The 21,673-nt window shown below is 56.7% G+C and overlaps 11 protein-coding genes across 11 annotated transcripts; 6 read left to right on the plus strand and 5 right to left on the minus strand.

The window, feature by feature from the left end:
- Positions 1-293: 293 nt before the first annotated feature.
- On the minus strand, positions 294-1,140 carry UV8b_06602 (uncharacterized protein; the record flags this gene model as incomplete). Its single annotated transcript, XM_043144099.1, has 3 exons — positions 294-650; positions 741-1,024; positions 1,104-1,140. The coding sequence occupies 3 exons, from the start codon at positions 1,138-1,140 to the stop codon at positions 294-296; spliced, it is 678 nt and encodes a 225-aa protein (XP_043000034.1).
- A 423-nt stretch (positions 1,141-1,563) lies between these two features.
- On the plus strand, positions 1,564-2,623 carry UV8b_06603 (uncharacterized protein; the record flags this gene model as incomplete). The annotated part of the gene is made up of 4 exons (XM_043144100.1): positions 1,564-1,610; positions 1,698-2,092; positions 2,209-2,370; positions 2,445-2,623. 4 exons carry the CDS (start codon positions 1,564-1,566, stop codon positions 2,621-2,623), a joined length of 783 nt encoding a protein of 260 aa, XP_043000035.1.
- Positions 2,624-2,767: 144 nt separating this feature from the next.
- On the minus strand, positions 2,768-3,665 carry UV8b_06604 (uncharacterized protein; the record flags this gene model as incomplete). The annotated part of the gene is made up of 5 exons (XM_043144101.1): positions 2,768-2,999; positions 3,074-3,224; positions 3,305-3,401; positions 3,468-3,566; positions 3,654-3,665. The coding sequence occupies 5 exons, from the start codon at positions 3,663-3,665 to the stop codon at positions 2,768-2,770; spliced, it is 591 nt and encodes a 196-aa protein (XP_043000036.1).
- Positions 3,666-4,528: 863 nt separating this feature from the next.
- Positions 4,529-6,527, plus strand: UV8b_06605 (uncharacterized protein; the record flags this gene model as incomplete). The annotated part of the gene is made up of 2 exons (XM_043144102.1): positions 4,529-5,553; positions 5,624-6,527. 2 exons carry the CDS (start codon positions 4,529-4,531, stop codon positions 6,525-6,527), a joined length of 1,929 nt encoding a protein of 642 aa, XP_043000037.1.
- Positions 6,528-7,250: 723 nt separating this feature from the next.
- On the minus strand, positions 7,251-8,495 carry UV8b_06606 (uncharacterized protein; the record flags this gene model as incomplete). Its single annotated transcript, XM_043144103.1, has 2 exons — positions 7,251-8,363; positions 8,490-8,495. 2 exons carry the CDS (start codon positions 8,493-8,495, stop codon positions 7,251-7,253), a joined length of 1,119 nt encoding a protein of 372 aa, XP_043000038.1.
- A 1,149-nt stretch (positions 8,496-9,644) lies between these two features.
- UV8b_06607 (uncharacterized protein) lies at positions 9,645-10,088 on the plus strand (the record flags this gene model as incomplete). Its single annotated transcript, XM_043144104.1, has 2 exons — positions 9,645-9,803; positions 9,909-10,088. 2 exons carry the CDS (start codon positions 9,645-9,647, stop codon positions 10,086-10,088), a joined length of 339 nt encoding a protein of 112 aa, XP_043000039.1.
- Positions 10,089-10,580: 492 nt separating this feature from the next.
- UV8b_06608 (uncharacterized protein) lies at positions 10,581-11,756 on the minus strand (the record flags this gene model as incomplete). The annotated part of the gene is made up of 3 exons (XM_043144105.1): positions 10,581-10,860; positions 10,923-11,344; positions 11,421-11,756. The coding sequence occupies 3 exons, from the start codon at positions 11,754-11,756 to the stop codon at positions 10,581-10,583; spliced, it is 1,038 nt and encodes a 345-aa protein (XP_043000040.1).
- Positions 11,757-13,498: 1,742 nt separating this feature from the next.
- On the minus strand, positions 13,499-15,433 carry UV8b_06609 (uncharacterized protein; the record flags this gene model as incomplete). The annotated part of the gene is made up of 2 exons (XM_043144106.1): positions 13,499-15,036; positions 15,148-15,433. The coding sequence occupies 2 exons, from the start codon at positions 15,431-15,433 to the stop codon at positions 13,499-13,501; spliced, it is 1,824 nt and encodes a 607-aa protein (XP_043000041.1).
- A 680-nt stretch (positions 15,434-16,113) lies between these two features.
- Positions 16,114-17,634, plus strand: UV8b_06610 (uncharacterized protein; the record flags this gene model as incomplete). The annotated part of the gene is made up of 2 exons (XM_043144107.1): positions 16,114-17,289; positions 17,359-17,634. 2 exons carry the CDS (start codon positions 16,114-16,116, stop codon positions 17,632-17,634), a joined length of 1,452 nt encoding a protein of 483 aa, XP_043000042.1.
- A 693-nt stretch (positions 17,635-18,327) lies between these two features.
- Positions 18,328-19,398, plus strand: UV8b_06611 (uncharacterized protein; the record flags this gene model as incomplete). The annotated part of the gene is made up of 3 exons (XM_043144108.1): positions 18,328-18,658; positions 18,849-19,000; positions 19,075-19,398. The coding sequence occupies 3 exons, from the start codon at positions 18,328-18,330 to the stop codon at positions 19,396-19,398; spliced, it is 807 nt and encodes a 268-aa protein (XP_043000043.1).
- Positions 19,399-20,112: 714 nt separating this feature from the next.
- Positions 20,113-21,551, plus strand: UV8b_06612 (uncharacterized protein; the record flags this gene model as incomplete). The annotated part of the gene is made up of 2 exons (XM_043144109.1): positions 20,113-20,179; positions 20,278-21,551. The coding sequence occupies 2 exons, from the start codon at positions 20,113-20,115 to the stop codon at positions 21,549-21,551; spliced, it is 1,341 nt and encodes a 446-aa protein (XP_043000044.1).
- Positions 21,552-21,673: the final 122 nt, after the last annotated feature.

The following is a 21,673-nucleotide window of genomic DNA, read 5'->3' on the forward strand; positions in this document are numbered from 1 at the left end:
GAGAGTGATTTTGAATACTCGGCTGGTTTTGAACCGCAAAACTCCTGGTATACACACACACTGGCCCTTTCTCTTTTTTTTTTTTTTTTTCGGTTATATATATTCACCCGAGGAATATGGTCAAAGCGTCGAGCTAACTGGACAACTTTCATGGTGTGCCAAACAAAAAAAAAAAAAAAAAAAAAAAAAAAAAAACATGCGCACGACGCTACGTAGACTGACAGCCTTATGACAGCGCGCCATTGGCTCGAATGTGTGACTCCCACTCTCAACTTGACATGTTCCCGCCACACTCAGTTCTTTCTTCGCTGGCCCTTCTTCTCGGCCGTCTCGGCTGCCGTCGACGTCGACGTCGCCTCGCCTCCGCCACTCACCCCCGACGCCAACACAGCGTCCAGAAGCTCCGGGTTCGCGCCAAGCATATCCTGCGCCACGCTTTTCACTTTGGCCGGGTCCTGCTTGCCAATGGCAGGTACAGCTGAGGCAAGGAACTCCTGGAACGGCCTGGCAACAAAGCGGCCCGTTTCGTCGAACCAAGCCGCAAAGGATCCGGACGTCTCGATGGACTGAGGCTTGCCGGAAGCCCCCTCGACGTCAATGGTGAGGTAGTACGTGGGGTCGTTTTTCTTGGTCCTGCTTCGTACTGTGACCTGCAAGCCGTTTCCGCCGTCAGCGATCCACAGAAACAACAAACAAAGGGCGCAGGCCCCCTCCCCCCCCACAAGGAACCAGCGACTTACTTTTTCCCCCGTCGGTGCTGCGCCTTGGTACACGGTTCCCCTTTCCACGCGCAACATCCAAAAGGTGAGGAATCCATTGACCAAGGCGTAGAGGGCTACCGCCGCGGCGGTGTAGTACTTGGTGCTGTCCCAGCCGAACTTGTAGTCCCATCCGAAGCAGGCTGCCGCAATGGCGAAAGCGCCGTAGCCAAGAGCCAGCCTCACGTCCATGAGGCGGTGGGACTGCTTGAATCGGAGCGAGTTGAGGTAGTTGGGGAGAGCATCGTCAGAAGTGTTCTTGAGGTCTGGGAGCCTTCCAAGGTTAGCCTTTTCAGCCCTGCGCCAGCGCGGGGGGGGGGGTTATGGTGGAAACGGCCGACGCACCTGCGAGGTTGTAGAGACTGATCTTTTCGGTCGCCATGCCTGCGGGTCAACGGCTGGAGACGATGCGGACTATATGCGGACTATATATGATGACTGGAGAGAAGCTGGTGCTTTTTACAAACAGACGAGACGTGTCAGCCAGCAACTCCCAACTAAGTCACAGGTGTCCCTTCCAAGCTGGCTGGGCACCTTGGTTGTGGGGCTGGAGAGGAGCACTCGGGGAGCCGGGAAGCTTGCCCAGGCCGGCAACGGCACAACGAAGCTCCGTCCAAGCTTCCCAAAGCCCAACAACAACAGCTTCCCGAATTCCCAATTCCCTGGCCCTCTCGACTCCACGCCCCCCGTCAAATCGCCAGCAAACGAGCGGCACACCCTCCCCCCTCCCCCCCAGACACGACAAACCAAGTCTGTCTCGCAGCGACTTCCCCCGAGGGGCTCGAGTGCCTCCAACCCGCTCGTCATGGCGCAACTCCCCGCGCAGACCCTTCACCGGGATCCCCAGCTGTTGTACGTTGCAGGCCAACAACAGCCCCCCCCTCTTCTCTGCGAAGGGCCTCTTCCACCATCGCCACCCGTACTGACAAGGCCCGGCAGCTACTGGATCCTGATACCCATCACCGTCGTCATGATTCTCACCGGCGTGCTCCGCCACTACGCCTCCGTTCTGATGGCCACGGCGCCGAAGAAGCTCGACGCCAAGAGCATGCGGGAGCAGCGTGCGCTTGCCCGCGGCGTCGCCCTGCGAACCAACCACCATGTCCTTTCGCAAAAGGCGTTTGAGAGCCGCCGCGACCATCTGAGCGCTGGGTACGAGTCGGGCGCTTTCCTCAAGGAGCCGGATCGCCAGGGCCAGCCGCCCGCCAATCCGCTCAGCGACCCCAGCCAGATGGAGGGCATGATGGGCATGATGAAGAACAACATGGCCATGATTATTCCCAACACGCTCATCATGAGCTGGATCAACGCCTTCTTCAGCGGTTACGTCATCAGTACGATTTTATTTTCTCCTCCCCACTACCCCCCCCCCCCCCCCCCCCGCCCCCGAGGCTGAAGCTTGCTTGCTTGTGTTTTGTTGTTGTCGAGACTGACCGCAAGTTCCTCGTAGTGAAACTGCCTTTTCCCATCACCATCAAGTTCAAGAGCATGTTGCAGGCGGGAGTGCAGACCAAGGACATGGACCCTCGCTGGATGTCCAGCATCAGCTGGTATTTCCTCTGCATCTTCGGCTTGCAGTTTGTCTATGTCTTCCTCCTCGGGAGCGATAACGGTATGTTCCTTTTTTCGAGACTCTCCCACTTCACATCGGCATGCACGAGCTAACCGTCCGCCCCCTTTTCTCAGCGGCGAGCCAAATGGCGCAGCAAATGGCCGCGCAGCAGATGCCCGTGAACCCCATGGGTGGGCCGGGCCAGGACCCGGATAAGCAGTTCAAGGCTGAGGCGGAGAATCTGGCTGTCATAGAGCACTATTCGGTCCTGGACCATGTTGAGGATCGTCTTCTCGAGGGTATCAAGTCGTAGATTCATCCCAAGTAGACTAAGGACTAAAAAAAAAAAATGGCAAAAAAAATGGAAGCAAGCTTTGTACAGGACAGGTACATATACCCTTGTTCACTCCAAGGCTTGATTTGCTCGATTTGCTGCATCACCTCCGAAAAAGACCCATCAAGCTCCATCCCACCACAGACACACGCCCAGACCTTCGCGGGCCATACTGCCCTTCACCTTGTATGGCGTCTTGGCTGGAGCATCTTCAGCCTGCGTCGGTCCAGCAGGCGTCTGGTCGTGCCACTCTTCGTCAATGACCTGAAAACGCACCATTTCATGGTTATCGTAGAAGAGTCGATCACCATCATCGCCATCGAGATTCCAAATCCACAGCTGTTCGCCATGGTTGCTGTTACACTGCTTGTCAGCACGCATCCAAGCACCTTGAAAGGGTAACGAGTTAGAGGGACACCCAAGACTCACTATTCTGCCCCTTGTGGCAGCTCCTCGAAGGGTACGAAAATGTCGTCGAAAAAATCCGTTCTGAGATTGATACCTGCCGGTGTAGAGCTCCTGATGCGGCCCAACATGACTTCTCCCTTGAACGGTCGGAACACGACCATGCGGAATTCAACTGGACAGGGGTCAGGAGGTTCCATGCGTTGAGGAGATCGGAGATCGGCAATCGGAAATCGACAGCAGGCGCAGGCTTACCGTTGACATTGACAAGACCGGTGCCATGGCCTATCAGTCCCTCCGACGACCAAAGGACATCGTATAAGCATATGCAGAGCCCAATCTTCTGGATGACCTGAGAGAGCCCGGTGTCAGCAGCGGCGTGGCAGCCGTGGGAGACGAGGTTGTCTCGGGCCGTTACCTTGTTGGAATATTTGGCATTGATGTTGTCCTCGATGGCGACGATGCTGTGCTTGGAAAAGTCTTCCGGCGCGATCTGCACCAGGTCTGCAATCTTGGTCTTTTTTTTTTTTTTTTTTTACTCCGGCCGGTCGTTCATTAGTCGTCGTTTGTCGAGGCTGAGGCGCGGCCAGGAGAGCAACTTTACCAGGATGAACATTTCTTGTCCTTTTTTATCTCGGGCTATCTGAGGCGCTGCTCCTGCAGCTCTTCATCTCCAAGTACTTGACGAAAGCACGGAAAATCGAAGCTTTATCCCCGGCCAGGATGAGGCTGATTCAGACATTGACGATGCACCTTTGTTAACCGTCGCAATCGCCAGGGTCTGCAATCGCAGGATCTTGCCTGCCGTCCAGCCAATCAAGGCGACGGAAAAGTTGGGATTCCCGACAGCGACGTTCCTGATTCTGCCGCCTGCCACAGCGGGACTCGGGAGCAACCCTGGCGCTTCACCGCCCTCCCTGCCTGCTTCTGCACTTGTCTCGCCGTCTCCAACCAACCAACTCCTCCTTGGTCTTCATTTTTGTCAACCCCCCCCCAAAAACCCCCGAACCCATCATCGTCATCTTCCAGCTGAGACAAAAAACAAAGCTCGCCCCTACTTGACCTGGTCGGACACCAAAGATTCGACCAGCGAATCTCTCTGGCCCGCTTCTGGCGAGCTTGCCAGCGGTTAGCCTTCGTCGTGGCTCCTTTTTCACTTCCAAGGTTCTCAAGGTTCCTTCTTCGCTGGCGCCGTCGCACTCTATTTGCAGTTTCGTTACCTGCCGGAGAAGGGGCTGTGGCTTGAACATCCGTTTTGTTGGGCAAGTGTTGAATTAGCAGTTTTGCCTTTGTTGAGTCGAATCGAGTCGAGTCGATTTTGACACTCCTTGTTTCTTTCCCTCTGCTTCGAACCTCGTCACGAGAGCGTCGCGACGTCGATACTGCCGTTGCGCATATCAATACTCTGGCTGTCGAATCCTGCACAGGCAAGTGTTCTGTCATAATCGCCGCAAGCTGCAGCGTCTGCAATCAGCAGTCATGTCTGGGTATGGTTATGGCCCGCCGCCTCCGCCACCGTCGAGTTCCGGCTATTCGCATACGAGCGGTTCCTATTCCCATCAGGCATTGCCAAGAGGAGGTGGAGGTGCGCAGGGTTCTCGAGGCCGCGGTGGCCAGTATCCCCGCCCTCGAGGCGATTTTCATGCCTCTCCTCCTCAAGCTCACTATGATTACGCCGGCCAGCCCTATCCGACACATCAGGCTTCCTACGGAGGTTCGCATCCCTCCGTGAGCGGCTACTCGCCTCATCCACCCCAATGGCCCCCTGAGCATGGTGGCCACGCGCCACATGGTGCGCACCCCCATGCCCCTGCCCCGTTGTCCAATTCAAATTATCATCCAAACTACGCCCCTCAGCCCTACCCATCGACGGCTCAGCATGCTCAGCACGCTCAACCCCCATCATATGGCTCGATACTCCCTTATGGGCAGCCTTATGCTTCAACCCCACCGCATTGGCCTCCCCAAGGCCCTCCGCAGGCCTCGCATTACTCGGGAAGTCGTGTCCGAGGAGGAGGGGGTTATGGGGATCGCGGGGCGGGTAAGCCTCCCTATCCTGCCGTTCATGGCCGACATGGCTATGAGCATGAACAGTCATCGGCGGCTGCTGCACCATATGGCCAGCCATACCCTCATGATCCCCGTGCGCCCCAGTATCCCCCTTCGTCATTTCCGTATGCCGGGCCTCCGCTCCCACCACCGTCGACAGCACGACAGGAAAATCATCTTGGCCAGCACTCTCGTCGTGGACGTGGCGGAGGGCACAGGGAGACTGCGCGCGGTCGGGGTGGGCATCATGCCAGCAACCATCACCATGGCAAGAATCGCCACAACAAGACCAACCATAATGATGACAAGACAAAAGCGGAGGCACCACCGGTTGGCAAGAAAAAGAAGCGCAAGGTGAACACTCTGGGTCTGACCCCAGGCCTGGACTCTGAATCCGAAGATGACGAAGGCGAGGAGAAGGCTCTGACCGACTTGATTGGGACGGAAACCCTGCAGTGAGTAGGAGGATTCTCTGGGCACGCAGATACTTCTTGGGGATTTGATGCTGACAAACGAGCGCGGCAGGATCAGTGACGTCGCTGCTTTCTTGGCAGAGCGACGAAAAAACTATCCCACCAAAGCTCGGGTGGAGGCCAAGAAGGCCGTGCAGGTTGCCCAAAAAAGCCAAAACAAGACGGCCGAACTGGAAAAGCAAGCTGATAAGCTGAGAAAGCAACTTGCCAAGGTTGAATCCTCCATCAAGCGAAAGCGAGAGCAGGGGGATGAGGGAGACGAAATGAGAGACCCAGCCGAGAACTCGTCTGGTGATGAGAAGCCGGAAGTCATGTCTTCTCGCGTGCAGAATGCAGCACCGCCCCCGGCCCCGGCCACGGCCTCGGCCAAAAAGGCCGATGTTTCAAGGCATTGCAAGTACTACTCCACTGGCGGAACCTGCGGGAAGAAGGGCAAGTGCCGCTTCGTCCACGATCCTGAGGTTAGGGAAGCAGCGATCAAGGAACGCGAGGCCAACAACGGCCGCTTGACCATCCAGCAACGTCTCATTCTCAATGACAAGGAGCAAGAGGACCTGGCGGTGCTGCAGTCCATCCAGTATCTTCGCCAAAAGGGTCTCATGATGGCTTGCACAGGCGGCGAAGCGGAAGAAGGACGGGGCAAAAAGGACAAGGGAGACGAAGAGGAGGAGCAAGCAGAAAAGACGAGCGCCGAGACAGGTGCGGAGCCAGCGCTCTCGCTCTCGCTCTCGCTCTCGACTTGCAAACCAAGTCTGCTCCCGGCCGCGCCTCCCTCTTTGCCCGCGCCCCCCTCGAAACGAAAGATGAGCAGGGCCAGTCGGAAGCCTCCACCGCAGTCGACCGATGCATCTGCCGAAAGTGCCGGTCAAGATGGGGCGAAGCCTCACGAGGGTTGGCTTTTGCAGCCATACAGCAGGGCTAATGGCGACAAGTCCAAGATGGATGATTTGCCTTGATGCGAATGTGTGTACAAGACAAGAAAGAACGAAGACATGGTTTGGAATCGAGGAATACATGTTGTGCCATCTTGTCGGTCGTCCATGGATGGTTGCTCCAAGTTATCTGCTGTATTTATTCTCTGAATTTTACCTCCATTGTTTGTTTGCTTTTTTTTTTTTTTCTGTTGTGTTTTTGTTCTCTGAGTCGTCTTGTTTCATTCACCTTCGCTTCAAGCCGTCTACTCAAGAATCAGCAGCCCTCAGCTTCGTTGGCTTCCTCGGCCACTCCGCACAACATCTGACAGCTGTCTCTGGCGATGGCACAGTCCCAGCGTGTGTCGTGTTGCGCTTCGCACCATGGGTGGGCGTGTGAATCAAGATTCACTTTGGTACTAATAACAAATCAATGCTCGTTTTCCATTCTCCGTTCTCCATTCTCCATTCTCCATTCTCCGTCCCTGACCCTTTGCCTAATAATGTTGATGTTGACGCGCCGCTTGGGAGATGGGCAAATGACCCAGAGGAAATGCAAGAGGAGAGAAAAAAAAGACAAACTCCGTCGCTAAAGACTACCGCATCAGGTGTTTTGGCCAACATGTTGCGTAACAGTGTCCTGGAAAGGCCCTATGCTCACCCAATTTCGCCGCGCTTACCCCTACTCAGTGCATGGTTCTCTGTGGGATACAAAAACATGTCACAAAAAAAGGAAGAAGAAGAAGAAGAAAAGTCAAAGTCAGAGCATTACCGCCGTCTGGCTCGCAAATCCGCCAGGGCTTTGCGTTTCCGTTCTTCCTTGGCCGTCTTGAGGCTCCTCTCTAGACGTTCCTCCGCCTCATCTTCTCGACGGCCGATAAACTCGGCCCGACGCTCCTCATCGTCTAGTTCGCCCATGCCAGCTTCCATGTCGGAGGAGCCGTCTGACGCGTAGTCGTAACGAGGCCCCCGCCGGATTCGCTCGTCGTCGTCGTCGTCGTCATCTTCGTCGTATTCGATAAACTCGTCCAAGTCTTCGTCGTAGTCGTCCTCATAGCGAGACCGTTTGGAAACCTTGGGCCGAGGAGCGTTGAGCAGTGCGCCGCCGCGTGGAGCGTCCTTCTTCCGGGCTGGATTGCCTGGCTTCGGTCTCGCGGTTCCTGTGTAGCCCGTGGTTGCTTGCGCTGCTTTCTTGACCTTTTTCGCCGCTTCGCTCTCCTCCGCTTCCTTGGCCTTGCGACGACCTACGGCGACGGTTCTCACATTGCTGGGTTTGCGGGGGGAGTCCTTGGTCAGAGGCTTGTGGCCGTGTGACCCGTTTGGCCCGTCACGCTGGGCGGGGGGTTTCGCGGTGCCCGCATAGCCACTAACCGCCCGAGCCTTGCTGGAAGATGCTGTAGGGGCGACGGCATCGCCCTGGGTTTTCTTCGCGGCCCCCTTTTCAACCTTTTTGTGCTGGATCTTGCCCACCTGGCCCATGACAGCCTGGGCCCTCTGGCCGCGGGCCAGGATCTCGGCGAAGGAGCCCTTCTTGGGCGGGCCTGTCGGTGCTGCGGAGGGCGCAGCCGGAGCCCCCGGGCGATGACTAGGTTCCCGTTGCTGCCCTAGTCTCCCAGACCTGGGCGCCGAAGCCGAGGCTCGCCCAGCCACCACGTTGCTGCTCGGCCTTGCGTTGCCGGTATATGGTACGTGAGGCGCAGCTTGATTTTCCAGGCCGCCGGGCCTGAGCCCCTGGTTCGTCCGCGGCGCCTTGAGCCCAAGTCGACTGCGAAGGTCGTCATCGGGCTTGCGCTTGGCGGGCAGGGGGTTTGTTCCGCGAGGGCTCGGGTCGGGGCCCGGATTGGACTTTTCACCACTGATCTGAGCGAGCAAGTCTCCAATCTGTGGGAGGAGAAAGAAAGGAAGAGAAAAGAAAAGAAAACCGATCAAGGTTAGCCACGGTCGTTCCGTCTGCTGCTCCTAGCCCAAAGGGCGGGGGCGGCGGGTGGTGAAAGCCGGGGTACGTACGGGCATCGTGGCTGGCTCGTCGAAGTCAACGGCGGGCAAGGGAAAACACGGGAGCCCGATGAGCTTCCAGCTGAGCTTCCAGCCGAGCGAGCGAGCGAGCGAGCGGTGGATGTTTGGAGCAGAGCTATTTTTGCTTCGGCTGCGCTGCACCTCGGACGCTCCTTGTGCTTCTTTCCTTTGCTCAAGCTTGCCGCAGAAAAAGATATACGGGCGTTGTTGGCGTCAAGGAGAACCAAGCACGCATGGGGGTGCTAGGTGGCGAGGGATCGGTTCGCGTCGCCTCGGCTTCAGAAAATCGTTGTGGAAGCTTTGCTTGCTTGGCGACGCCGGCGAGGGGAGCGTTCAAAGGGTGCCGAGGGACGTTGTGTCGAGAGAAAATTCCCGCGCTGCGTCTTGCTTGTACACGGGGAGCTGAAAGGTCACCACAGACGCCTGTGAATCGACGAGGCCAACGAAAAGCAAGTTGCGCAGCAGAAAGAAAAAAGAGAGGAGCAAGGGAAACCAGGCCAGCAAGCCAAAGCCAGCCAAAGCCAGCCAAAGCCAGCCTTATCATTTTCCAGCTTGAAGCGGAGCGCCACGATTCCCCCCCAAGAGCGCAAAAAAGGACACGTGATGCTCCCGGGTCCCCTTTTGCACCGCCACGTTGCCCGGGCTGCCCTAACACTCCCTTGGTTTGCCAGACACGTACCGCCGTACCACTGGCCCCGTCCCCACAGCAACCCGCCCTGGGTGTATGTACATTGTAGCCTGTGTAGCCTCGCCCTAACACTTGACTTGCTTTGCTCGCTAATCACGTTTTTTTTTTTTTTTTTTTTTTTTTTTTTCCCCGCCAGCCCACATCCACAGCTTTTGCAAAAAATTGACGTGTGCAAACTTTCTCCCTCCATCCCAAGCGCACTTCACCAGAACTCGAAGGCTTCAGTCTCCGCCCAACTTGCGGTTAAATTGATTGATTTCTCGTGTTTCTCTACATCGTTTTCATCTGTGAGTACTTCTCTCCCCTCCCGCCCTTTTTTTTTTTGTTGTTTCTCTGCAAAAAGTTTCTTCGCCAGAGACACGGGGCGTGAATCCCCCGCGCATCGGCCATCACCACAACCTCACATTGAACCCTAGCTAAACCTAGCACCGAAAAATCACAGCACCAACCGCACCAAAATGAAGCACCTCGCAGCTTACCTCCTCCTCGGACTCGGCGGCAACACCTCGCCCTCCGCCAAGGACATCAAAAACGTCCTCTCTGCCGTCGGCATCGAGGCTGACGATGAGCGCCTGAGCAAGCTCCTCTCCGAGCTCGAGGGCAAGGATATCTCCGAGGTACGAAGTCGCAGGGCGGCAACGCGCACCGAAAGCAGCACGGCAACGTGTGAAACTACAAGGCCACACAACGCTAACACAAACTTTTTTCTTTCTTTTTTTTAGCTCATTGCTGCCGGTTCCGAGAAGCTGGCTTCCGTGCCCTCTGGAGGCGCTGGAGGTGCTGCTGCTGCCGGTGGTGCTGCCGCCGGTGGCGCGGCTGCTGGCGGCGATGCCCCTGCTGAGGAGAAGGAGGAGGAGAAGGAGGAGTCTGATGAGGATATGGGCTTCGGTCTCTTCGACTAAGCGGTTTGTCTGGACGACTGACAAAGTTCGGAAAAAGCTACGGTCGGGTTTGGCGGCGATTTTTTCCAATGTCTTGATTCAGCCCAGGGAGGATCGACTGCTCATGCTACAGGCAAGATGTCGGTCAACTACATGGGGGTTCGGAAAAAGAAGAAACCCTGTTCCTGTTCCATGAATTGAAGCAAACAAAAAAAAAAGTATACTGCCTGCACACGTCCAAACTCGGGTGTCGTGTAAAGACTTTCGGACAAGCCCGCAACTGACATGTCGTGCGCCCCTCGCCCGGAGGCATCCTGCATACATTAAATTAAGCTGTTGAATCAGTTGCAAATGCGCAGCAAAATCCTGGCATACCCACGCGGCTTCTCCTTTTTTTTTTAAATTTTTTTTTTATTTATTCATTTGTTTGTTTGTTTGTTTGTTCGTTCATTTTTTCCTTGTTTCGGCTGTTAGATGATGGAATTAGCCTCCGCAGCAATCTCCCACCGACGCTCAAGTTTTGCTGTGCCGCGCCGCCGTCTTTCCTGAACAATGACTGCCCCAAGTCCGCTGCCGCTTGACCGGCGACGACGGCCGGTACGAGGCTTCCGCGTCACTATCCCATGAGAATCTCCGAGGCAAAGTCGCACCTTCTGTCCAAGATTCGTAGGGTGGCAGCGGCATGCGGCACGTCTCCTCCAGCGCGGCTGGTAGTTCGACGGGAGGCTTCATCTGATACGTGGCAGCTGGCGGCTGCAGCTGAAGATCTATTGTGCCTATCGGCGAAAGCTGGCTGGGGAAACGAGCAGTGTTAGCCGCGCTGGCGTGACGGAATCCCCCTTTGCGCAGACGTACCTCGGCTGAGATGGCGGCTCGTTTCGTTGTTCGACCGGCGAGACCATGGTGCTCTGGTACGTTGCCGGCGTCGCCATGTCCAAGGGCGGCAGGACCCCTTGGCTCTGGTGGTTCGGGAACCTCTGCTGCTGCGGCCATGCGACTTGATGGCATGCCGTCGGGCCCAGCACGTCTGCTCTTGTTCCCATTTCCAGCCGGTTGTGGCGGAGACAGTATCCAGTCTTCCTCGACTGCAACCACCGGATCAAGGCGCCGAGGAGGAGTGTACATGAAGCCGAGGCAGCCACGATGCCGGCAATCAACACGCTGGTGTCCTGCTTGGCCGCTGCTGGCCTGTCGTCCTGCTGGCTTTCTCTTCCGTCAAAGAGAGGAGCTTGGGGCGGCGAAGACGTGGTCTCGGTGTTGGTGAGTGCATCGCGACCCTGTTCAAGAGTTAGCCGTGTGTTCGCAACCGTGCCTGTTGCACTTGAACCGAAAGAGCAGTGGAGTAAGCTATACAGATAAACTTATTCTAATTCCTACGCTACGTGTTCTCGACGCAAGGAAATCCCGTGGGGTTGTTGATGCAACCCTCGCGCTGGACGGCTTGTCGCCTTCAGGTAAAGGCGAAACCGTCGTGGGAGACGCTCTTCCACTCAGAGGCAGGTTCGTGTTATCCGCAGCTGGACCATCCGGCATGAATGAGTGATGGCAGGCCTGTGGAGCTTTGGCGAGCGGTGCCAGCATTGGGCTTAACAGCCGGGCCAGCATGTCAAAGTCTTGCTCTAGAGGGCCGTTGTTGAATGCCGGCGTGGAAATTGCCACCAGAAACATCTTGTACAAGAGCAACAGCATCTTTCTTCCTCAAATGCCACCGCGCTGTGACATGCCAGGATTCACAACAAAATCTTTTGTCTCGCTCGAGCGGCCGTAATGTTGCAAGTCAAAATAGCTGCCGATGGACAAGGGCACCCTCACCCTTCATAAACCCGTGGGATGGGGTGGCCTTTCCTGGTCCTAGCATCTTGAGATTGCCCAATATCTGGCGAGTGCGCTTCTGTTTCGGCGCGTCAACCAACAGGGATCACGCAAAGCTAGCCGCTCGATTCAAGCCGCGTCTGGGATGCCGGAAGGGGACATTTTCCCCCAGACCATGAAACTTGACGTTTCCTTTTCCTTTGACGACAAGGGGGGATTATCAGGATCCTGAGGTAGCCTCCCTCCCGTCACATGCGAGCTTCGCGCTCCCCTTGTCCTCGTCAATTCTGGACCTGGGTTTCACACCCAACAGCGCTTATCTGTTGGTCGGTCAGTATTTCACAAAAACCCCCCACAACCAAGGACATCCGTACTGCCTCAACCGTTCCCGATCGCCGGGGGGGGTGAAAACAACAAAGGTGGGAACTCTTGCCAAGCCGTTTTTGAAGCAAGGCCATGGAAGCTCGAAGGGGGGGGTGGATGATTCCTCCAGCGGTTCATTCGTGCGACCAGTCAAGAAAAGAGGCAAGTAAGAACAGGACGATAAAGAGAAGACGGATGCGTACCCCTCCCGTTCGGTTTCCAATCGCACCTGATTCTCAGAAACGCCAGCGGTATCGGAGGGTTCTTTGGGTGGTCCATGCCTTCATCTTTGCCTTTGGGGGCCAGGTGTGTGATACGAATGATACGACGTGTATGTCTGTTGGGTGCGGACCTGATACGCAATCAGGGGGACTTTGCCGGAAACAAAGGAGAGAACCGCTGTTCTCTCTCCCACAAGACATCCGTCCTTCTGCATACTGAGCCGAGCCGCCTTGCATAAATCATCAAGCAATGCAATGCAATCAATTTATGCACATCAGGATTCCAAGTAGGAGGTGTTGAAACCGGTTATATTCTATACTGCGAAGGATCGAGATGGGAGTCAGACAGAGGTTGGAAGACCAGGCAAGTCACAAGGACGAATCGAGGCGCCGCTGTGTATGATGCCGGCCTTCTCCTTGGGTGTTGAGCGAAGACGTTTTCAGGAACCCGAGCAGTTCGCCCCGTGTCGCGTGCCATGGCATTTGGCACATCAGGGTGAAAGAGTAATCTGACGTATTAACTTCCCCGCGGGAGTCTAACTGGACAATCGACTCGGTAACTGACAGGGGAGTGGTTTGAATGCTTTCCTGTTTTTGTTGGATGCCAGGCCTGCTCAGACGTACTCCGCAGCAAGCTCCAGCCAACGAGGATTTGATCCTCCCAGGAAAGCATACGAGGTCAAGACAGCAGCTAGAGATGTCTGCCCTTGTGCTTTCACAATATCCATTTGACTTGGACAGCTGCTGGTGGCGGTAGAACGACACCCGTCTCCGGTGCGTCGGAAAGTTCTCTTACGTTCAACTTGCTTAAAAATCACACAGGGATGCCTTTCAAGGGTCTCATTCGAGGTAAGGATCCTCAGCTTAAAACGTCTTTTTGCTGAGTACCAAATTGAAGGCAGGGACAAGTTGCAGCCATCATCGGGGGCGAGCCGTCCTGCAAAGATCTTGGAGAACACTCATTCTTCATGGTATCGCGCTCAACACCACCCACATCTACTGGGGCGGCACCGGCGTCTTCTTCCTCGGGACCGCTTATTGCGTCTTGGCCTTCGGCAGTTTTTCAGGCGTCACCAAGCCGCTGTCCACCACCAACTTGCACAGACACCATAAATAGCAGAGCGTGAAACCAGCGCAACCAACACCCACGTTGGCCACCACCCACAAGTCCGGTTTATCCAGAGGCGGTGCAACGTACGCGCTGACAACATGCCACAAGCCCATGAGGACGTAGAAGACGTTGTGTATAAGGGCAGTTGTCCATTGCTTCAGGGCAGGCCCGGCCTCCATGAAGGGAGCGGTCCAGCAGGTCGGGGGCAGGCCAACAAGATAAGCCCACAACAACGTCAGAACCGTGTATGGCACAGCAAGATGGACCCGGCTGAAGAGGGGGAACATGGTCCAAGCACCCAGCAGATTGGCAAATCCGACCCAGGATCGCGTGTCCCCATTCAACCCTTGCTTTCCGGCAAGCAGCAAAGTCATGGGCAGCAGCGGAAGAAGGACGCTCTTCTCATGGACCTGGTAACTGAATAAAAAGAACCCCCAAGCCGTGGCAGCAAAAGCCAGGGGAATCAACTTCTTCTCAGGCCTTAGGAAAAGAACGACGTTCGGGGGAATAATGGACAGAAGCGTCGCACCCAGGGCGGCTCGTTGCAAAACCTGAGGCGGGAATCGGCGAAGCTTGACGACGACATTGAGTGCGCACCAAAAGTTGGCAACCTTGTCTTCGAATAAGCCTCTCGAAAACGGAAATATGCGATGAATCATCTGGACGACTTGCTCCACGACGGCGTAAACGGCAGAGCGCGTGTCAAGATAATCGGCGAGAAAGTGAAACAGCGGGAGGGTCGGCAATGATCCGTCGGGCTCAGATCGAGAGTCCATTCCGCGGTGTTTCTGGTACAAGCTACCCACAATCAGGGGCAGAAGCAGCGCTGCAAACGAGGCAATGGTGATCGAGCCGATACTGACCAGTCGAATCACGTTTGGGCGAGGCCAGACACACTTGCCCAAGAGGTAGGCAAAGACACTAAACGCATAGTACAAGGCCATCTGCTTGAACCCAAGGGCGGCAACAAAGAAGACGGCAGCCCACTTGTAGCGCTCGGCCAACATGCTGTTGATGCTGGCGAGCACGAGTCCGAGCATGACCGTGTTGTACTGGAAATGTACGTGGTCGACGAGGATTGTGGCAGGTTGCATGAGGATTGCAGCGAGGGCAACTGAGCTGGTCCAGGCTGTGACGCCGTTCAGCCTGCTGTATCTCCGAGTGAAGACGACAGCGGCCGGGACGTAGATCAAGTACTCGGAAATGATGACGGTGGCCCTCATGAAGACTTTTAACGTCTCGTCGTCGGAGCCCCGAGACGTGTACAAAGCAAACCAAGCGGGTTCAATCAAGCCGCCCAACTTGCCCATGATCCAGCTGTGGTATGCCGTCAGAGGCGGGTAGTCCAAACCCCACCACTGCAAATCGTGGAAATACCATTGTGAAATAGGAAGCTGAGTGGTAACTTCCATCCAGTGCCGCTGCGCTTCGTAGTCACCAAACATGGGAGGTCGCTGGAAACCTGCAGTAACATGTTTGGTTTGGTTACATCTCGGTCAAGTCAAGGAAACAGGGACAAAGGCCAGCTGGCCTGGCGATGGATGTCGATGGATGTCGACTGCTCAAATCGTACCTGAATATCCCCAAAGTCCAGCAGCCCACCTGAATAAGCCGGCCACCATGAGGATGGCAGGCAGCATCTCCCATTGTGTCGAGGACGTGCGAGCTGGCCAAAGAATCGACGCCAGGGGGAAAGAGGGAGCTCTCACCAGAGCTTCGGATCGTCTGCGTACCAAAGTGTCGCTGCCATTGCCGTTGCCATTGCCATTGCCATTGCCATTGCCATTGCCATTGCCATTGCCATTGCCAGGCATGGCTTTCCGCCTAGGTTTGTGAGGTGACGGGCTGGCCGCAGCCATGGTGACAACGGGGACAACACGGACGAGGTCGATTCGGTGCCGACTCGGTGATGCCCATGAGTAGCAGGGTGTCTGATGGGGGCTTTCGAGAAGTGTGGGCTTCTGAGTTTGCTTTTCCCTTTTCGTTTGTTTTGTATTTGGGGGAAGCAGGTTGACCTCAAAATCCCGGCCTCGCTGGGGGATCGTCAAATTGACGCGTCTGGCACTTGGTCTCAATAGCTGGTGCCTGGCTGCGGTTCTGCCAGGGGTCATTGGTGCTGAATGCGCTGGTCTGGTGGAGGTGGGCCCCCTGTGGCATCAATCAATGGCTGCCATCAATGGCATCTTGACCCCTGTGAACGCATTGAGTTGACCAGCCGCCAGCTGTCTGACCAGCTGTCTGACCAGCTGTCTGTCTGGTGGTGGCTGGGCAAATCTGTCAGGGCACTGGCACTGGGAGGGAGTACGGAGTACTCCGTACATACTGACTCTGGAGTACGGAGTACAGACGTACATACTTGGTTGCATCTAACTTGTCAAGTCCAGCAAAACCTCCGCCAACAAGCCAAGGCTTTTACCACATCACCCAAACTCAAAAGGCTCCCTCCCACCTTGTTTTTTTTTTCGCCCTAATGCACGACATCATCTCATCGGCTTCCTTTGCAAGGGGACGCCGTCCTCCATAGAGCCCCCATCTCACCATGCCTTTTCCTTTCGTCCTTCCCACCACCTCGTCCTTTGCCTTCTCATCGTCCCTCAGCTGCGACTCGCATCCGTCTCTGCCACTAACCGCCAGTGCACAACGGGGCGTGGTTAGAGACGCGTTAAAGAAGCACAAGCGGCTGCCACCAAACTCGCGGGGAGCAAGCCTGGCCACCGTCATCTCGAGCATCGACAGCTACCTTCCTTACCTATTGGCCGTGGACGCCGGGGTCAGCTGCCAGAGCTTGGAAGGAGGCGAGGTGATGGGTGTCATATTGAGAGCGGCTCCCGCTATTACCTGGAGGCCGACCCTGTCCGCACCCATTGTTCCCGGCAAGGAGCGGCCTCGCGTGAAAATCACCTCGTTGGAGTATGAAATATCCTTTGTGCTATGCACCCTGGCTTATGCATATACTCTGACGGCCAGGTCGGCGCTGCAGCCGTTGTATGCCATCAACACAAGTTTCTTGAGTCTGGGGGAGAGAGCTGTGGCCATCACGACGGCCACGAAATACCTGCTCGACGCAGCATCCATATATGACTATCTGTCGTTTCGGAGTGAGCAAATATTCAGCTCGGCGCCGTGCATAGACGTCGCCCCGTCCACAGTCAGGGCTCTCTCTTCTCTAGCCCTGGCAGAAGCCACGCTCCTCGCCGTTCTAAAGGACGATCCTTATCCAGCAGTGGTTGCCCAGGGTAGAAGTAACACGGATAAAGAGTGGATGTTCAAGGCTCCCGACCTCCCCAAAGTTCGCGCCCATCTCTTCGCTCGCCTTTGTCTCGCCGCCTCGGAGCACGCTGCCAGGGCATCTTCCCTCCTACGGGCGGCTGGTTCGGGGGGTAGCAGAGTCAGCCCGGTTCTGCTCAAGTACCTGGACGATGTTCGGCGCACCAGCCGGGCCAAAGCGTGCAGATTCTTTGGCATCGATGCCGACCTGGGGGGTCACACTGCGCAAGGCATCGGCTGGTTGCGAGCCGGGCTGCAGGAACTGGGCGTACAAGTCAAAGAATCGAACAAGGTCTTTAGTCTGAGCCGACTCAAAATGGACATTGGCGGAAAGAGAGAGGATCGGCGAGTCGAAAAGGAGACGGATTGGGGCTCCGACGCAGGCCGGTATGAAGAGACTAGGATCATTGAATTTCTTGACGGGAAATGGACCAAGCTCAATGACACTGTAAGCAATGCCCCTCGGTAAGCCCTGCCTCATTTCCGCGAGGAAACTGAACTAACCAGATCTCTCAAGATGAACACACAAGAAATCCCACCTGTTGGGGCTCTGCTCCCGAAGATGCCCTCGGGTAGGGAGATCCATGCCGTCAAGCCGTACCAGCCGCCCACTCTGAGCAGAGACACTCTGGAAGCCATGCGATCACCGCCCGATATGGAGGACGGTGTTCTAGATGACCTAAGTTCGGATGATGAGAGAGAAGGTGAATCAGCCGCACCCCCCGGGGCTTTTCCTGGCTTGTCTATGGATGTTGGAAGCAGCCGAAGTGGTAGTGGGAACGCATACTACTAGGCTTTTAGTTTGGCAACAAGTTTTGTGCAGGATGAACCCTGTGTGTGTGCCTCATTCTCGGACTTGTCCTCGTTGTTTCTTGTCCTTTCTCTCTCTCACGTGACAAGCTCGGCTCTCGCGTCCTTTGATTGTACAAGAAGTGTTTCCTCGTTCTTATCCACGTCGGAGCCAACAACTTTTCTCACCCCTACCTATATCAATGAGTCTGATGGGGACAATGTGCCCTAAGGTAGTCAGACTAAGCTACCTGTAGCAGTTGTAGTTTCTGTGCCCTGAAAACTACAATTTGAAGCTGGTCTTCGCCTGCACGTGCTCCAAGACGCGGAAGTGGAGCAACTTCTTCCGTACGGAATACATACATAGTACTCCGTAGCCATCCTCGGTTATGGGCGTTGGGGGAGCAGGTGGCAAAGTCACCGACCAGCCAATCAGCGGCTGGCTATTATCAAATCGGCTAAGTGGCTCGGAGTTGGCCCAGGTATTTAGCTTTCCAGCGTGACAAATCCTTTGCCCCTCGACCTGAACCTCTCTCTGCCCTTGCTTTCTCTCTGTCGGCTGTTGCCATCTCCAAAAGCTACTCTACTCAGCTGCTGACCGACCCTCACGAGTCACGACCGCAATCTGCAAAGGACTGCCCCCCCCCCGGGATCCCACGCGCTCTCTCCAGCGGCAACATTTGGAAACTGGGCGACAATGGCTGCTCTGCGCTCCTCTGCCTCCCGCATCCTCGGCATGCGCCCCGGCGCTGTCTTTTCGCGCTCCATGGCCTCGGTCAGCGAGGTGGCCAAGCCCAACATGAAGACGTTCCAGATCTACCGATGGAATCCCGATACCCCGAGCGAAAAGCCTCGCATGCAGTCCTACACCATTGACCTCAACAAGACGGGTCCCATGATTCTGGACGCCCTTGTCCGCATCAAGAATGAGCTCGATCCTACCCTGACGTTTCGAAGAAGTTGCCGAGAGGGTATCTGTGGGAGCTGCGCCATGAATATTAACGGCCAGAACACGTTGGCGTGCCTTTGTATGTGTTTTTGCTCTTTGCTCGGAGAGCAGAAAAGACGGCAACTGGCATCTGCTTTGGCCTCTTTTTTTTTTTTTTTTTTTTTTTTTTTTTTCCTTCCGCCTCCTCTTCTTCTTCCTCTCCTTCCCCCTAGAGAGCAGTATTCGGCTTGCCCGGCTTTCTAGAACAAAGCTAATTATGTTACTCTCAGGCCGCATTCCCTCCGAAAACTCCAGCGACGTCAAACTGTATCCTCTGCCTCACACGTACGTTGTCAAGGACCTCGTGCCGGACTTGACACACTTTTACAAGCAGTACAAGTCTATCAAGCCTTACTTGCAGCGGGACACTCCCGCCCCTGACGTACGTCACTCCCGCCTCTTCTCTGGCTTTTTACGGCCAAGAAAATGACCAGCTGACCAACGATCCATGTGTAGGGCAAGGAATACCGTCAGAGCAAAGAGGACCGCAAGAAGCTGGATGGACTGTACGAATGCATTCTCTGTGCTTGCTGCTCAACGTCTTGCCCTTCATATTGGTGGAATTCGGAGGAGTATCTCGGACCTGCAATCCTACTTCAGTCCTACCGATGGCTGGCCGATTCGCGCGATGAACGCAAGGCCGAACGCCGCGCCAATCTGGAGAACAGCATGAGCCTGTACCGTTGCCACACCATTCTCAACTGCACTCGCGCTTGTCCCAAGGGATTGAATCCCGGCAAAGCCATTGCTGAGATTAAGAAACAGATGTCGTTGAGCTAATGAGGAGGAGGAGGAGGAGGAGGAGGGTGACATGGTCAAGCTCAAGATGTGGAGGCTGTGGGCACATGACTAGGGAGGGAGAGGCGGCTTCGGAGTCTGGGTTATACTTTTCTTTTGTTCAAGTTGCGAGCTGACGTCGGCTTTTATTTGTTGAAATATGTACGTGTATACACGTGTGTTTTGGGTGTCTGGGAATATATTTGGCGGCGGCATCAAAGCGATGCGCAGACGACCCGAGACTAGCCAGAGTCGGATGGGGGTTTATTTTGGTTGTCTCTGGTGATGGTTGGGGAAGGGATTCGAGAAGAGACGGGAGCTGGCTGCACTCGGGATCATGTACTCGTAGGGTATGTATGCACTATGCATTGAAAGAGTTGCTATGGAGTAAAGAGAAGCTGGGAGAATGTACGCGACAAGATGTCGAGAGTAAGCACATTGCATGGCGTGGTGCGGCCGGGTAGAGCACAGCGTCCACCAACTGGCCGCGCGGGAAGCAGAGGGGCAGGGATGTGCCGGCGCCGAACAAGGAAGGGATCAGCAATCCGCATCCGCATCCGCATCCGCGTCCGCATCTGCATCCCATCTCCAACACCCTTTCCTTTCCTTTCCTTTTTTTTTCCCCCACGACGGGTTCATGCCTCGAGTCTGCGCCAGGCAGCCACAGCCTTGTCCCCAGCCGTCCTGTCCGTCTGCCCCGACACCCAGCCCAGATTGATGGCTGTGTCGCGCGCCAGGGCCGTTGCTTCAACCCCAACTTTGCTGTGGGCATCGTCAGCCAGAGGTATTGCGCCCTGCTTTAGGCTTCAACTTGAACCGCTTGGCTTTTTGTTCCCCCCTCCGATGGCGTTGGGCACTTGCTGACCACCTTGGCCGAGCCAGCCTCAGCCTGCCCGTCGAACTACCGTGGATGCCGCTTTGCGCGGCTTCCCAAGCTTCATCTGTTTGAACCGTCGCCGCCGCCGCCGCCGCAATCGAGGGCCAGGGCCATCCATTCATCTCGCGCGTCGTCTTCGTCGTCGTCGTCGTCTTCCTCCTCCTCCTCCTCCCAGTCGAGCAGGGCTTCGTCCCCCCCCCGCCCCAAATTCAGCTACCACATCGCCGCCTCCTTTACCGGCAAAGACGGCCCTTACGATGCCTCGTCCCACGTCTTCCACTTCAACCCGTACAACCGGATCCAGCCGCCGCGCGCGCGTCGGCCGTCGTCGCGCCCGGACTCGGGCCACGACGCCTTCTTCGTCAGCCGCGTCAGCGACTCCGGCTCCGTGGCCCTGGGCGTCGCCGACGGCGTAGGCGGCTGGGTCGACTCGGGCGTCGACCCGGCCGACTTCGCCCACGGCATCTGCGACCACATGGCCGCGTGGGCGTACGCGCACGACCCGGCGCGCCACCCGCCCCTCACGGCGCGCCGGCTCATGCAGAGCGGCTACGAGGCCGTGTGCGGCGACCGCTCCCTGCGCGCCGGCGGCAGCACGGCGTGCGTGGGCGTCGCCGCGCCCGACGGCTCGCTCGACGTCGCCAACCTCGGCGACTCGGGCTTCCTGCAGCTGCGCCTGGGCGCCGTCAACGCCTACTCGCTGCCCCAGACGCACGCGTTCAACACGCCCTTCCAGCTGTCCCTGGTGCCGCCCGGCCTGGCCGCCCGCATGGCCGCCTTTGGCGGCGCCCAGCTGTGCGACCTGCCGCGCGACGCCGACGTCTCGCAGCACCGCCTGCGCCACGGCGACGTCCTGCTCTTCGCCACCGACGGCGTCCTCGACAACCTCTTCAACCACGACATCCTGGGCGTCGCCACCGCCGTCATGCTTTCCACCGGCGCCTGGCAGCGGACGACGTCGGGGGGCGTGCGCGTCGCCCACTCGCTCGACGCGCTGACTGGCTTCTTCGCCGCGGCAGATGCGGACGCCGCCCGGGGGCCCAGCAGCGTCCGAGCCGCCTCGAGGAAAGCCAGATCCACGCTGCAGAGCCTGCTGGCCACGGAGATAGCCGGCGCCGCCAAAGCCGCCAGCGTCAACGCCAAACTCGACGGGCCCTTTGCCAAGGAGGTCCGGAAATACTACCCGCACGACCCGTGGCGCGGCGGCAAAGTCGACGACATTTGCGTCGTCGTGGCAGTTGTGTCGGAAGACTCTGGCGCCGCTCCAAGCAAGCTGTAGACGATCGGTTTCGCACATCAGAGGAGCAAGCCGGGGGCGTTTTGCATTTTCGTTCCGGGAAAGACCGGGGGGGGGGGGCGGGGGGAGTACAGGACATGGCATGGTTCATGATAGAAGGATGC

Source organism: Ustilaginoidea virens, chromosome 5, assembly GCF_000687475.1.
Source record: "Ustilaginoidea virens chromosome 5, complete sequence".
In the NCBI taxonomy this organism is placed as follows: Eukaryota; Fungi; Ascomycota; class Sordariomycetes; order Hypocreales; family Clavicipitaceae; genus Ustilaginoidea; species Ustilaginoidea virens.